The 16,104-nt window shown below is 41.3% G+C and overlaps 1 protein-coding gene across 2 annotated transcripts in view; it reads right to left on the bottom strand.

Moving 5' to 3' along the window:
• Positions 1-16,104, bottom strand: part of XPO1 (exportin 1) — a 96,998-nt gene that overhangs the window by 30,745 nt on the left and 50,149 nt on the right. For both annotated transcript variants that reach the window (XM_073628082.1, XM_073628083.1), the window contains exons 4-7: positions 13,399-13,471; positions 13,159-13,220; positions 13,035-13,079; positions 344-525 (exon numbers count right to left, since the gene is read on the bottom strand). In XM_073628082.1, coding sequence (XP_073484183.1) covers positions 344-525; positions 13,035-13,079; positions 13,159-13,220; positions 13,399-13,471 — 362 coding nt within the window. The remainder of the gene's footprint in view (positions 1-343; positions 526-13,034; positions 13,080-13,158; positions 13,221-13,398; positions 13,472-16,104) is intronic.

Below are 16,104 nucleotides of genomic sequence, written 5' to 3'. Positions count from 1 at the left end.
AAAAACTGCGATTACCTGCGGTTATCTGCATATAGCTGCGCTAAATCGCTCCTGGACGCAGTCAATTCTATTTTTTCTATCCGCACCAAACCGCATGTAACTAAATCGCAGCTAAACGCAGTGTGTGAATGGGGCCATAGGAAAGCATTGTGTGCTTTTAGCTGCGGTAGAAAACTAGAAAATCCGCAGCTAAAAGCACAATTTTATCTGTCTGTGTGAAAGGGGCCTTAGGCTTTACCGAGAATAAGAATTTAGAAGGAAAAGTAATAGGAAAAAAAAACATCCTGTCAAGAAACACGCCATTTATTCCAGAATAGGGACAACATGTCCATTATATGCATACCTGTCTTTAAGGTGTTTGGCTTTCACTTGTGTGATTTGTCCAGTAGAAAAGTCAAAAACTTCTTCACTTAAAAGTTTTAGAATCACCATGTTATTCTGACAAAGGCTCTCACTAGTTTTACTGGCTCCTACAATGTCACTGATGAATGTAGGCCAGTGTTTGGGCCATTCTTGCTTTAGTATCTGAAAAAACAAAAATAATTTGGTACGAAGAACTGTTACACGTTTGCCTTTAGAAACAGATGACTTCATTTTTTTTGTATCAACCAACAGTTGTTACAGTGTCAATTAACCCAAATAATTAGCTATGGGGCATCAAGATAAGAGATTGCTTCATTATACAATGCTGCAGATCAAAAAAGTTTGTTGTAACCCATGTAGAACGGTACACAGTTCTTTTTAGAGATCTCACAATAGGGGAAATTTTGTGAAACTGGAGCAGACAAAAGCTGTAGCATCTGTGCATTATAACCAATCAGCTTCTAGCCTTAGCATGTTCAGTTAACCACTTCAGCTCCGGAAGTTTTTACCCACTTCCTGACCAGGCCGATATTTGCGATACAGCACTGCATTGCTTTAACTGACAATTGCCCGACACTGTACCCAAAATACAATGTATTCCTTTTTCTCCCCACAAATAGAGCTTTCTTTTGGTGGTATTGGATCACCTCTGCGGTTATTTGTTGTGCTAGTAACAAAAAAGACTGACAATTTTGAATAAAAAATAATATTTACTTACTGCTATAAAACCATTCCCAAAAAAAAATAAAAAAATTATAAAATAAATTTCTTCATCAATTTAGGCCAATATGTATTCTGCTACATATTTTTGGTAAAAAAAAAAAAAATCCCAATAAGACCCCATACACACCATTAGATTTTCTGCAGATTTTTGTTTTCAGATTTACCAAAACCATGTAGTGCAAGGGCCTGCCTGATTGCATACACATTGAAACTTTTAAAGGGGTTGTTAAACCTCATGTTTTTTCACCTTAATGCATCCTATGCATTAAGGTAAAAAAACTTCTGTCACTGACACCTCCCCCCCCCCCCCCCCCCCCCATTTTACTCACCCGAGTCCTGTATTCCCCTGCCGGAGATGCGCTCTTCCCCCTCTGCCTCGTTTCTTGATTGGATTGATAACAGCGCAACCATTGGCTCCTGCTGCTGTCAATCAAATACAATGACGCGGGGGCCGAGTCTGGCATTCTGCGTCATGGACGCAAATGCTGGACTCGGAGTAATTTTCTAGCAATAAATATTGATTTTAACTTAAAAAAGGTTTAGTCTTTAAGGCTCTGTTTCCACTAGTGCGACTTTTCATGCGACTTGGGACTGAAAAGTCGCATGACAAATTGTTTCCCATGATTTCCAATGAGTACCGTTCATATCTGTGCGACTTCAAGTCGCAGCGACTTCAAAGTAGTCCCTGCACTACTTTGGTCCTACTTTGATGCGACTTGAGGTCCATAGATACAGGCATTGCTTCAAATCGCGGTAAAAAGTCGCGGTAAAATCGCGGTAAAAAAATTGCGGCAAAATCGCGCGACTTTGGGGACGCACTAGTGGAAACATAGCCTAAGTGCTTAAACTTCCCTCATCTACAGGCTGAAGTTCATTCCTTTGATCTAAGAGGAAATGTTACTTTTATATTTATCCACGATGTTGTGATAAAACCTGGCAGGCTGCCTGGATTATATATTTTTTTCAGCTATGAGAACTCTGCACTTGTTACAAAGAATCGTGAAATGCTGTTTTGAAGATCGGGAAGGGAAACTAATCGCGATTTCGATTCTTAACAATTGTGCAGCTCTACTACAAACCATGGGATAAATTTAGGGACTTGATTTTTTTTATACTAGCAATGGCGGCGATCAGTGATTTTTAGCGGGACTGCGACATTGCGGCAGACAAATCTGATACCAAGTGACACTTTTTGGGGACAAGTGACACCTACACCAATTACACTGACAGAGAAGAAGTTAACACCAGGGGCGATCAAAGGGTTAAGTGTGTCCCTAGGAGGTGCTTATCGTGTGGTGGACAGATACACTGGAGGAAAAAAGAGATCCGTGTTTCAGCTTGGCTGAAACACAAGATCGCTTTTTTGCTCCCTGACAGATCAACAGTCTGCCTTGCTTACATAGGCAGACCGCTGCTCCGTCTCCCCTCTACGCGATCGTTGGGCCGCCCTGCAGCAGTATATATTCGACGGGCGGTCCGGAAGCGGTTAAAGGATAAAGTACAGTCAAAGCCTTGAGCTTTGAAAACGTGAGCCAAGAGTTGCCATGCACAGCTGCTCCAGACAGATATTGATACACTTTGTGCTAGAACCAGATGATTGGACACTTGCATAGCTTTTGAGGACACACCCCTGGGTGCCACCCTGTAACACAACCTACTTGAGTCGTGAGTTTTTTTTTTTTTTTAGCAAGCAACGCAGAGTAACACAAGATAGGGGAGGGTGGCCTGCTTCCTGCACCCCAAGATTTACAGGCAAGTCCAAATTTCTTTGATCTTACCTGTATAGCACAGGACACAGACTTGATATGGCTGCCCCCAACAATGAATGAGAAGCGTAGGTGACAAGGCAAACAGAACCATTTCAACAGGCCCAACAGAGTGATACTGCAAGAACCTTGTGCTGGAAACGGACCGCCTGTTCGCTTCTATTCGATCCACCAGATTGATAGGTAACAGACCCCCATCCGTCTGTTTTTAGCAGACAGGATCGGATGTCCTCGGGTGTCAAGGACACGTCTTAACATCCGCCACTCCATAGAGAGCAATGGATGGTCCGATCAGGTCCGCTTGAAAAACTTAGATATACCAGATCAGTCCGTCAGTGTGAAAGGGGCCTATAAGTCAGGGGAACAATCCAAAAAGTAGCCAATGCATTTTAGGGGTCCAAAAAGGCCCCATTCATCAGTTTTTCCAGTGTGATTACAAGCACAGGCCTTGCCAACATGTGGTTTGGCTGGTGGCCCCCTAATGTTTATTACAATAAGCATTTATCCAGCAGTGGCATGGTACTTCAATTTCCATTTGTTACATTACGCTACAAACCAAGGAGACGGGTGATCCTCTAGTGTGTAGAGGCCACCTGCCTGGGAACCAGTTTTTACATCAATATTAACACTTTAAGATAGGAATACCAACATGATAAACCTTATAGGTCCAGCACCATTTTTTCACTTTCTTCAACCTTGTAGAAGAGATCATCCAATGGGAGTTCCCTAATGGGTTTGAAGGGTGGTTTCTGCAGGGCAGAGAGAACCAAAATTGATGTCCCACTGAACCACAGGTTGCTCTAAGGGTGGTTTGAGCTAACATATAGAATGAAGGTTTTTGCAAGGGAAAGCAAGCCTGAAGCTTTTGGAAAAAGAATGGACAAGGCCAAAACCAGTCCCTTAATGCTTAAGTCCAAGTTCTAGACAAGTACCAAATTAAAACGAAGGCCAGAATGCAAGGCAAAGAGTAATCTCTAATTGAAGTGCGTGTTCATACCAGGTAAAGAAAGATTTCTAGGTATGATAGTAGATCTTTCGGAAGTGGCCTTTCATACTTTTATGACAGAATCAGAGACCCCTCTGTCCCGCAAGACCTGGGCTTCAACAGCCATGCTGTTAAAGTCAGCGACTCAGAAGCATAAAACAGGGGGCCCTGAGACAGCAGATCTGGCCTGTTTGGAAGTGAGCAGGGTCTTATCCTAGATGTCTGCGTGTACCAGGTTCTTCAGGGCAAATATGATGCAAGGAGACTCACTAGTTTCTTCTCTTGCTCATTTTTGCAAAGCAGTCAGGGCAGAATTCACACAGGTGAAAAAACGCAAGATAGCTTGAACTGAGTCTAGGGAATTATCAGAGCATTAGATGCCAGTGCTAGAGGATCCTTGGTCCTGGCCACAGACAGAGGTATCCAGCTCTAATTCCACCATCTCTAGCATAGGTTGAACATTAGGAGTTCTTAATTGTGACATTAGCGCAGAAAGGTCTACCTTAGTCAGGTAGGTCACTTGTGAGAATAGATTGCAGAGACCAGTGCAAGGTAGGCATTGTAATTCTGAACGGTTTGAGCGTTTTGAAACAAGAAAGATGCAGCACTAAATATATAGGAGTGAACCCCAGAAAACTATCTGGGGATGAAAAACAGACTATGAAGTGCTGTGTTGTAAAACATTAAAAAACAAAAAAAACAAAGCAAATGTGCCGTGATAAATGCATGTATATTTTCAAGGAGTGATCCTGGTGATATATAAGTAAATAAAAATGGTGTGATACCCAAAATGAAACGTGTGGACCTGTAACAGCCAAAGAATTTCCACAAATAATGACCTCTACGTGAAAAACAATCTAAAAAATAAATGAATATGAATATATATATATATATATATATATTCCTATACATCTGAAAATCACATGTCTTATTATGATTGAAAGGGAACAGCTGTTAGCTACAACTCCCTCTGATCCATCCGGCCTATCAGGGGAGCTCAGCATGGAAACTGCATCATCGCGTTGCCGTCGTCCATTAAGGAAGCTCAATGGTGTCATGTGATAGAAATGTGCGGTCCATAATTGGCCACAAGCATAACCTAGCCACTAGGGCCAACAAGATGGTAATCCAATCAGCGGCTGCTCCAAAGTCACATGGTCACAGTCACGTGACTGGGAAACGTAATCTGGGCTGGTTCCCCATGTAGTTAGGCAACAGAGGCCAGTGACTAGCACTAATAGACAAGCATGCCTATCCGTTCACGTGGAAAGCATCATCGCTTGAGGAGCGCAGACAACACGCTCATAATGGCAACTAGTGTGCACAAAAATATGTACTTAAACTGCAGTATTGGGTATTATCTATATGAACTGCTAAAAAAAAAAAAAAAATACTATTTAATAAGGCAAGTATAAGAAGTACACTATAATCATCGAGACCCTTCTAAATGTGCAGACACAAACAAAAATGTGACCTGCTGATGACATAAAATGTAATTACTCAATGGACACAATAACCATGTTAGGTGAATAAAACCATGGGGAAACTCTACTAGCAACGATCCTGTACCTGGAGCTCCAATATAGTATGGCCATTGCTATTAATATATGAGGTAGGAAAATAAGGAAACTGACCAGTAATATACCTCAAACTGCAATATGATACAGTTGAATACTGTTGGAGTACAAGATATAAAAAAATAACCAGATAGAAAAACCCTACCTAGGCTTTATTGATAAAGGCATTGACATCCCAGTCAATATTCATCCCGTGAGGGGAGTAACATCTGAGTTGAAGTATCCAGAACGTCTCTAATTGTGACACGCCCCTCACACAGGATTCCCCTCTCCAATGAGGGATGAATTTGTCAATGACCTGGAATATGGTGCCTAGAGAATTTTTATTGTGATGGTTGAGGTATTGCAACCTCTCTTAATGCTAGCAATGTGCTCATTCACCCTAACTGAAAAGGATCTGATAGTCCATCCTACATATTGCTTTTTGCATGGGCACGTGATGAGGTAGACAATGTAACGGGTGACACAGGTGGTAAAGTGCTTAATCTGGTAAATCGCAGAAGTAGTAGTGGACTCAAAAGACTCAGACTTTCTCTTCCTGCAGAGATTATGTACACAGACATTACATTTACGATACGCATATTAAAATGTACAAAGACATTTTATTGCTAATCCTTCAGGACCACGAAGAGTAATGACAAGGGGGTGATGGTGTGGTTCATTCCGGCCTATCGTACCCCTCTCTTCTCAATCCTTCAAGTTCCACAGCACCTTCGATTAAGGTCTTTCGAGACTTAGTCTTGAAGGATTTGGACTTATTACCAAATAAGAGAGTAAATGACACTCCTAATATTAAAACTGGTCTTAAATCTTTATGTGAGCGCAAAGACTTGATTATCTGGCTGGCCGATAAAGGCGGAGGCCTAGTCATCCTGGACAAGAGTGATTATTATACAGAAATTACTAAAATCCTTAGTGATTTGTTCATAAGAACGCTACCCAACTGCCTGGCCGACTCATAGTGAGTGGTATTGACTCCGTGACTTCACGTATAGGGTGGTATATCGATTTTCATTTACAACCATTGGTGAGATCGATTTCCTCCTATCTTAAAGACACTGGTGACACCATCCATTTATTGGAAGGATCAGATTATCGTGAGGACTATTTGCTAGTCACGGCAGATGTCACAGCACTCTATACCTGTATACCCCATGGGTTGGGTTTGGCAGCCATTGATTATTATTTGTCTAAAAGCACTCAAATACCGAGACATGAATTGGTTCTTTGGGCTAGACATATAGACGACATCCTCCTCCTATGGAAAGGGGATGAAGAATCCTTGCATAACTTTATGGCCACCCTTAAAGACAATGAGAGAGTTAGTACGTTGAGTTACGAGATCAGTGACACTTCAATACACTTTCTCGACTTGGAAATTTCCATTATAGACCATCACCTTATCACCAAGACTTTTTTCAAATCTACCGTCCGGAATGGTTAGATTTCAGTCGACAGCTCCAACCACAGTTTGTGGCTAAAATTAGTTCCGCGTAGTCAACTACTACGCAATAGATGGAACTGCACCAATCTGATTTCTATCAACAGGCCCGGACCCTGAAGTCTAGATTTGTCGAGAAGGGATACCTTCCGACAGTTATTGATGAGGGGATCAATAGGGTCTCGTTGATTGATAGGTGCATGTTGACTACTGAACAACCCAAACGTGCACCCAACACTAAGTTTGAATGGTCCTTTATTATTGCATTCTCTGTACAACAGACAAATTAAAAACATTTTCAGTCATCATTGGAGAGTACCCTAAAAAATGATCCACTGCTGAGTCCTGCTCTCCCAGATAGAGCAGGGGTGGTATATATAGAGGAGCTCCATCTTTAAGGAGTCAGATTGCTCTGAATGTAACAGACCCCTCTACTCGACCTTCCTTTTTCCACAACCTCAAGGGGTATTACCCATGTCGTAAATGTAATGTGTGTACATAATCTCTACGGGAGGAGAAAGTCTGAGACTTTTGAGTCCACTACTACTTATTTGTGAGATTTACCAGATGAAGCACTTTACCACCTGTGCTACCCGATACATTGTCTACCTCATCACGTGCCCATGCAAAAAGAAATATGTAGGACGAACTATCAGATCCTTTTCAATTAGGGTGAATGAGCACATTGCCAGCATTAAGAAAGGTCGCATTAACCACAGTGTACCTAGGCATTACCTCCACCATCACAATAAAAATCCTCTAGGCACCAAATTCCAGGTCATTGACAAATTCGTCCCTGGAGAGCTGAATCCTGTGTGAGGGGAGTTTCACAATTAGAGACGTTCTGGATACACCAACTCAGATGTTACTCCCCTCACGGGATGAATATTTACTGGGATATCAATGCCTATCAATAAAGCCTAGGTATGGTTTTTCTATTTGGTTAATCTTTCACATATTTTTTATATCTTGTACATAAACAGTATTCAACTGTATCATACTGCAGTTTGAGGTATATTATTGGTCAGTTTCCTTATTTTCCTACCTCATATATTAACCCCTTCCCGCCGACCGTACGCATATATGCGTACTCGGCTTTCCGGGGTTATACCGGGATGATGCCCGCAGCTGCAGGCATCATCCCGGTACCGTTGTTTACAGCGGGCGATTGGCTACCCGTGTATAACAACCTATGCGGCTAAAAGCTGCTCGGCTGTTATACCGGAGGAGCGGGAGGGGACATCCCCCCCCCCCTCCCGCCGCTGTTACCGGGCCTCCCGTGCGATCGGGAGGCCCGGTGTCCGTTCGGCTGCCTTCGGCGGCTGGGGGCGGACTGGAACGAAGCTGCGAGCGGCTTCGTTCCAGCCTTCTTGTTGTAAACGCGGAAGCGACGTCATGACGCCACTTCCCGTTTACTCGGCTGCCAATGGCGCCGAATTTAAAAAAGTACACAGTATTCAGAATCGCCGTTTTCGGTGATCTGAATACTTTGAAGTGTAAAGGAGGGATGGGGGGTCTTTTAGACCCCCCATCCCTCCATAAAGAGTACCTGTCACCACATATTACTGTCACAAGGGATGTTTACATTGCTTGTGACAGCAATAAAAGTAAAAAAAAAAAAAAAAAATTTTAAACACAATTTATAAAGTAAAATAAATAAAAAAAATTTTTAAAGTGCCCCTGTCCCCGCGAGCTCGCGCAGCGAAGAAAACGCATACGGAAGTCGCGCCCGCATATGTAAACGGTGTTCAAACCACACATGTGAGGTATCGCCGCGATCGTCAGAGCGAGAGCAATAATTCTAGCCCTAGACCTCCTCTGTAGCTCAAACCTGGTAACCGTAAAAATTTTTTAAAGCGTCGCCTATGGAAATTCAAAGGTACCGTAGTTCGTCGCCATTCCACGAGTGCGTGCAATTATAAAGGGTGACATGTTTGGTATCTATTTACTCGGCGTAACATCATCTTTCACATTATACAAAAAAATTGGGGTAACTTTACTGTTTGGATTTTTTAAAATTCATGAAAGTGTCACTTTTCCAAAAATTTGCGTTTAAAACACCGCTGCACAAATACCGTGTGATAAAAAATATTGCAACAATCGCCATTTTATTCTCTAGATTCTCTGCTAAAAAAATATATATAATGTTTGGGGGTTCTAAGTAATTTTCTAGCAAAAAATACGGATTTTAACTTGTAAACATTTCAAAAATTTGTAAAAATTTCAAAAATAGGCTTAGTCATGAAAGGGTTAAAAGCAATGGCCATACTATATTGGAGCTCCAGGTACAGGATCGTTGCTAGTAGAGTTTCCCCATGGTTTTATTCACCTAACATGGTTATTGTGCCCATTGAGTAATTACATTTTGTGTCGTCAGCAGGTCATTTTTATTTGTGTCTGCACATTTAGAAGGGTCTTTATGATTATTGTGTACTTCTTATACTTACCTTTAAATAGTTTTTTTAGCAGTTCATATAGGTAGTCTCCAATACCCAATTCTGCAGTTTAAAGTGGGGTTCCCATTTAAAAAAAAAAAAAAAAAAAAAAATTAATAATAATGGATAATAATTAATTATTATCCAAATACTGCAGCTGCTGACTTTTAATTGGACACTTACCTGTCCCAGGGTCCAGCGATGCGGGGGATCGAAGCCCCGTTCGTCCCCCCCTCCGCTCGGCGGCGCCGGCATTCTGACTGTGGGCGCCCGGCTGTGGCTTCACAGCCGGGCACCCACTGCGCATGCGCGAGCTGAGTCACACGCTGTCGCTGGCTCAGCAATCATCTGGGACCGGTCACGTGTCCCAGATGATTGACAAGAGGGAGGGGAGAGAGGCGATCTCCCTTCCTGCGCCGAGGGAAGTGACGTCAGGAGCCAAGGCACCGAAGGAGGCAGACTACGAGGGACCCCCTAGCAACAGGCATTTAGAGGGGAGTAAAAAAAAAAAAAATTTCTCCAAATGTTTTTTTTTTTTTTTTTTTAAACACATTGCTTTTTTTTTTTGGGTTGGAACTCCACTTTAAGTACATATTTTTTGTGCACATTAGTTGCCATTTTGAGCGCATTGTCTGCGCTCCTCAAGTGATGATGCTTGCCATGTCAACGGATAGGCATGTTTGTCTATTAGTGCGAGTCACTGGCCTCTGTTGCCTAGCTACATGGGGAACCAGCGCAGATTACATTTCCTGGTCATGCGAATGTGACCATGTGACTTTGGAGCAGCCGCTGATTGGATTACCATCATGTTGGCCCTGGCGGCTAGGTTATGCTTGTGGCCAATTATGGACTGCGCAATTCTATCACATGACACCATTGAGCTTCTTTAATGGGCGGGCCTTAGCTAGCCGCCGAGCATCAGCCAGTCAGCTGTGCTCTCTTGGTCTGCATAGGTGAACCAAAGAGAGGCTGGGAACGCAGATGGTGGTTTGTATACACACTGCGTGATGACACAATACGGCGGCATCGCAATGACACGGTTTCCATGCTGAGCTCCCCTGATAGGCCGGATGGATCACAGGGAGTTGCAGCTAACAGCTATTCCCTTTCAATCATAATGAGACACGTAATTTTCAGATGTATAGGATTATATATATATATATATGGCGTGGTGTAATTCAGCAGGTTTATGCCCCAGTTGAAGTACCTTTGAACGAAACATGTCGGGTACATAGCCTGCTCAAACTCTGCACACCACGCTTTTTTTTACTTATTCTGTGATCACCATTTGTAAGCATCAGAAGCGATGTTTGTACCTTTTTAAACTTTTTTTACTTCAATAAATTTTTAAATGTTGGATTCATCTGCACTATGTGGAGGCCGCCTTTTTTCATATGATCCACACTGCTTCCCTGATGTAAGGAGTACCACACATACCAGTAACATCGCCATTGAGGTCCGGGTCTTCATGTCATCTTCGGCTTAATGTACGCAGGTGTATGCGCATGCCAGTCAATCTAAAAGGAGTCCGGGTTGGTGATCGAGTTTCAGAATATGTCTGTTTGACTCTCTGCCGCTGGCGTGTGGGTCCACCGCTTCGGGTAAGAGTACCCATCCCTTAGCCCTGGTGTTGGAGGCACACCCCTGGGTGTCGTGTGCGATCACCACCCTGTTAGATCCAGTTTCATTGCTGCTTCTCATGAATTTCTAAAACCCTGAGATCACGTTTATTTCATTTGAGTGACTTTCGCGTTGCTACATATTCATTTTTTTAGATTGTGTTTTTCACACAAAGGTCATTATTTGTGGAAATTATTTGGCTGTTACAGGTCCACACATTTTGTTTTGGGTATCACACCATTTTTAATTGCTTATATATCACCAGGATCACTCCTTGAATATATATGCATTTAATCACTGCACACAGCTTTGTGTAATTTTTTGAATTTTTTTACATCACTGTTTTACTTTCAGCTTAATCACCTGATTGTATATTCACTCAGCACTTTACACAGCATGTCATAGTCTAGTTTTCTGGTGTTCACTCATATTTAACGCTGCATCTTTCTTGTTTTTTAAACTCTATTGTAATTAGTCCTATTACTGATGCTGGCAGCTGTTTGTTACTCGTAGCGCAAATTTCCCCCTTTTTAAATGAGTGTTTTGAAAGCCTTCAGCAGAGTGACGTTTTGAAGTGGTTCCCTTGCACCTGGTTTCCGCTGTTGATATTAATGGGGATATTCCATGTGGGGTACACACAGAGTATGGCATGTAAATGGGAGAATCATCCCTGAAGAAGTATGCAGAAACCTTGGTGTCTACAATCCTGTAGCAAAACCCTCCTAGCAAATTGGCAGGAGGAAGGGTCCAAGTACCTTATAAAAAAGGCTCAAGATGAAGTGGTGGTAAACTGTGAGACCTGTGGCGTTATATAACACCTAGACATCCGAGACTAAGCTCTGAATGGTGGAATTTTAGCACAAAGTTTGAAAAGTTTAACACTGTAAAAGTGAAAACGTTTCAAAACACATTCCCAGTTTACTGCTTTAATGTAAAAACAAATACTATTCGGGATACAAATACTGTAAGTGTAAAGGCAAGTAACAGATATTAAGTCTTATGCCCCGTACACACGGTCGGACTTTGTTCGGACATTCTGACAACAAAACCTAGGATTTTTTCCGACAGATGTTGGCTTAAACTTGTCTTGCATACACACGGTCACTCAAAGTTGTCGGAGAATCCGATCATTCTAAACGCGGTGACGTAAAACACATACGTCGGGACTATAAACGGGGCAGTGGCCAATAGCTTTCATCTCTTTATTTATTCTGAGCATGCGTGGCACTTTGTCCGTCGGATTTGTGTACACATGATCGGAATTTCCGACAACGGATTTTGTTGTCGGAAAATTTTATATCCTGCTCTCAAACTTTGTGTGTCGGAAAATCTGATGGAAAATGTGTGATGGAGCCCACACACGGTCGGAATTTCCGACAACAAGGTCCTATCACACATTTTCCGTCGGAAAATTTGACCGTGTGTACGGGGCATTAGACTTAATAGTGAACCTGTCTTATCTGTCCATGTCGCTGGTTCTTATATAGGGTTCAGGATTTGCAGATCACAGTGGGCATGTCCCCAAAAGGGTCTCCACAGCCCTGCAGAGCACCCTGTGGCCAACTACACGAGTTGCACCAATTGCAAAGGTTAGCTCCCAAGCAGGATCCAGGGCCTAAAGCAACATTACAGGCTGTTCCCCAGTGTGGGGTCCAGAGCCAGCTGCCAAGGTTTTACTAAGGTTACACTGATCAGAATATACTGCCTCTATTGCTGTATTAGAAAACAGTGAAGAGTTGAATTAAGAATCTGAAGTTAAAATAATTAAGCTAACAGTGAATGCTCTGTAAGTGAGAAGAGGTTCATCACCTTTGGATACTAGCAAAAACCTGAGGACTCACGTAGTTGGAAGGGTTATAGGAGGATACCCAGGGAGCATCTCCTCAAAAGCTTTGCCAGTGTCCAATCACCTGAAGGTACCAGCCTATAAATATTAAGCCTGTGTCCTGTACAATAGAAGATAGGAGATTCTTGTAATATTCTAGAACAAGTAGTCTGATGAAAAAATAAGTATTGAAAATGTGTGTAAAAAAGACAACAGAGTTAGCTTCAAAATAGTAGACTGCAAACTAGTCTATTTCTACATGAGTGATATACATTTGTAATTTATTAAATCTCACGTACTTGGACAAGAATCATGTTTAGCTTCCCGATGTACACGTTTTCCTTCTGAAAGAGAAGCAATCATATAACTTCTGACACCTGTAACCATTACACTGCAATATTAAAAACAAAACATGGTACTTACCTCTACACATGTTGCATCTGAAGAAGTCTTGATGATCAGTCCAACAACATATTTCTTTATACCTATAATTGACATAAGATGAAAGATGTGAGATGGATAAACACAAGTGTTACAAAATACACCTCTCTGTATACAAAATACAAATATGATAAAAAAAAAAAAAAATCAATTGTTAATGCATTCTGAATGATCACACATTTTCTAGTCCCATAAACCGTCAAACGGAAAACAAGAAATTACCTTCACATTGATTCCGAGGAAGAATTTTCCATCTTGTTTTTATTACATTTTCCAATATCTGCAGACCATAGTACTAAAATTGGAGAAGAGAACCAAGTAAGTATTTTATGATTACAAATATACCAATCAGTAAAGCACTCACAATATTCACGCAATCAGGTCATTCACACGTATACATTTAAGACAGATTTACTAAACGTATAATTCAGCTACAATCCCATGAGTTTTCATGCACAATTACTGTTCTTAATATACACTAGCATCCCTGACATTTGATCATGCTCACACCAGGAAGAAAGCATCGCATAAGCTATGCTATTGAAAGAGAGAGAGTCACATACAACATAAACGAGTATTTATAAATGTAGAAACAGGCGCTAGTGTAGCATCAGCTAAATGGAAAAAAAAAAAAAAAAAGATTAAAAAAGAAAAGAAAAGAAAAAAAAAAAACAAAAAACTATTTGTCTCAAGAACAAATGCTGCCATTGGCAACAGTATTTTCTGGTGTGAATCTACAAATTAAGCAAGGAATCCTATAGAACTAAAATTCCAACCCTCCCCCTCAACATGCCCATAGTATAAGTAATATTTAAACTAACTTTAAAGTAACTTTTATACTCTGTCAAAAGACTGCATTTTATGTTTAAAAATATTTACCTTTCAGGTATTTTAATATGAACAAGCACACAAACATCTTAAAAAAAAAAAAAAAAAAAAAAAAAAAAAGATACTGGATCTAGTCTTAGGTTAGGTTCACATTAAATGAGGTTCTGTGTGCTGCAATGCCTCCTGGAATAAAAGTTCCTGGGTTAAGTGATACCGGCTTTTAGGCCAGTTTTTTTTAAATGCATAAAAAAATGTTTTTTTTTTTTCCCCCTCAATATCAGAATGCATACGCATGTTCTCCGAGGCAGATTTTTTGTTAGATTTGAACACAGTGGATGTTTAAGCACCTGTGAATGTCTACAGTTAAGAAATGCTGCCGCATTCAGATCAGTAAATAAAAACACTAGTAAATGCGTTTTTTTTTATAGCTGTGTGAATGAGGTCTAAATTGGTTATTCATTTTAAGTATATGAGATGCCCTATGTACAGCTGGCTCTAGAAGCAATGTACATCCCTGTAATCATGCAACACTAACGTTTCTGCGCATCTGAAGTATTTCTCAAACCTGAAACTTGTGTTCAGAAAATATATCACACATGCAGGCATAAACACCAATGCACAGAGCATCAACAATTACAGGAGTACAGGGGTGTAAAGCTGTTTCAATTCTATGGCTGGCTGAACTCCCCACCCCAGATGCAGGAAAAAGCAGTGAATTTTACACTTGACATTTTATGCCTACAAGTCAGTGTGCACTGTCTAATAGAATTTCAAAAAGCCTTGAAACTGTCACTGCACCCATTCATTTGGCAACCTCCGCAGCTTTCGATCCCAAACGACTCACATTAAGCTTAGAAATCACAGTGAACTACCATACTTTGGGAAACCCACTAAAAGGGTTTTCTCAAAAAAACTGCCACTGCCTGTTTTGACAATGAGGCTCCTGCTGGATACCCCTATCTACCAAAAAAATAAAAAACCAGGGCTGGACGTGACAGATGAACTGACTGCAAGCGAAACGAGCACTCTGCATGTTAACACAGCATCTGAGGCTACTTCTGTGCTTGGTGTGGTCTGAAAGACAGAAAGGGGAAACCTGGATCCCTAGGTATTTCTAACAAAATTGAAGAAAAATAATACATTCATTAAAAAAAAAAAAAAAAAAAAAAAAAAAAAAAACACACACACCCAACGAGTAGGCTACATTTACAAAAATCAAAACCAAAACGTGCATATGTAATATTATTTGGGGCAACACACACTGTAAAGTTTTAATGCAATTTAAGCTGTGTGAAAGAACTAGATCCACTAAGCTCCAATATGCACCATTACCAGCTATACAATAGAAAAAAAAAACACTTATGGGGTTATAAAACACCTACCAAATGCCAAGAGGAGACCTGCTGTGAGAAATTCATTACTGACCATTTGTAAGTGCAAGTTGCCTGGCTGTCATGCAGTCCCTCTGAACTTACATGATCAAATTGGAACAAAACGGCAGCAAGTAAACCTGGACCTTCACGTTTTCTCTGGTTGTGCATAACAAACAGGCAATGGCAGACTTGCGCTCTCAGGACAGGTGTTAAAAGTGGTTGTAAACCTCCGAAATGAAACATTTATAAAGAAAATCCTAATATGGCATGTACTTGCTTCAGTCCATAGCACTTAGTGTGGATCCTGTCTGTGCAGTCCTTCCTCTACCTGCATGGGTCAATTCTGACATATATTTAGACACCAGCTAATCCTTGGAGCACACCTAGCAGACAGCAGGTGATTAACAGCCTCAGATGCGCTTGCTTCCCAGTGAGACTGTGTAGGGGGGGGGGGGGGGGGGGGTGTATCCTTTCGCTTCACTCAGGTCCTAGACTATACACAGCTATGTATGTAAAATGTGTGACATCAGATCCACACCCCCTGCCTCCTAGAAGCTGAGAAATAGCTAAACTATGTATGTGGAAGGCCGTGGAGGAGAGAAGACTGCAAATAAACAGGTACACCTTGTATAGGAAGAATTCATCACTGTATATCACCCAAGTCTAGTCACTTCAGCAGGCTTACGTAAGGGTGTATGCTGAAAACACATCACTAAAGTCAACATGT

The sequence above is a fragment of the Aquarana catesbeiana genome, linkage group LG04 (assembly GCF_042186555.1).
Source record: "Aquarana catesbeiana isolate 2022-GZ linkage group LG04, ASM4218655v1, whole genome shotgun sequence".
In the NCBI taxonomy this organism is placed as follows: Eukaryota; Metazoa; Chordata; class Amphibia; order Anura; family Ranidae; genus Aquarana; species Aquarana catesbeiana.
This window is presented reverse-complemented; position numbering and strand designations above follow the sequence as displayed.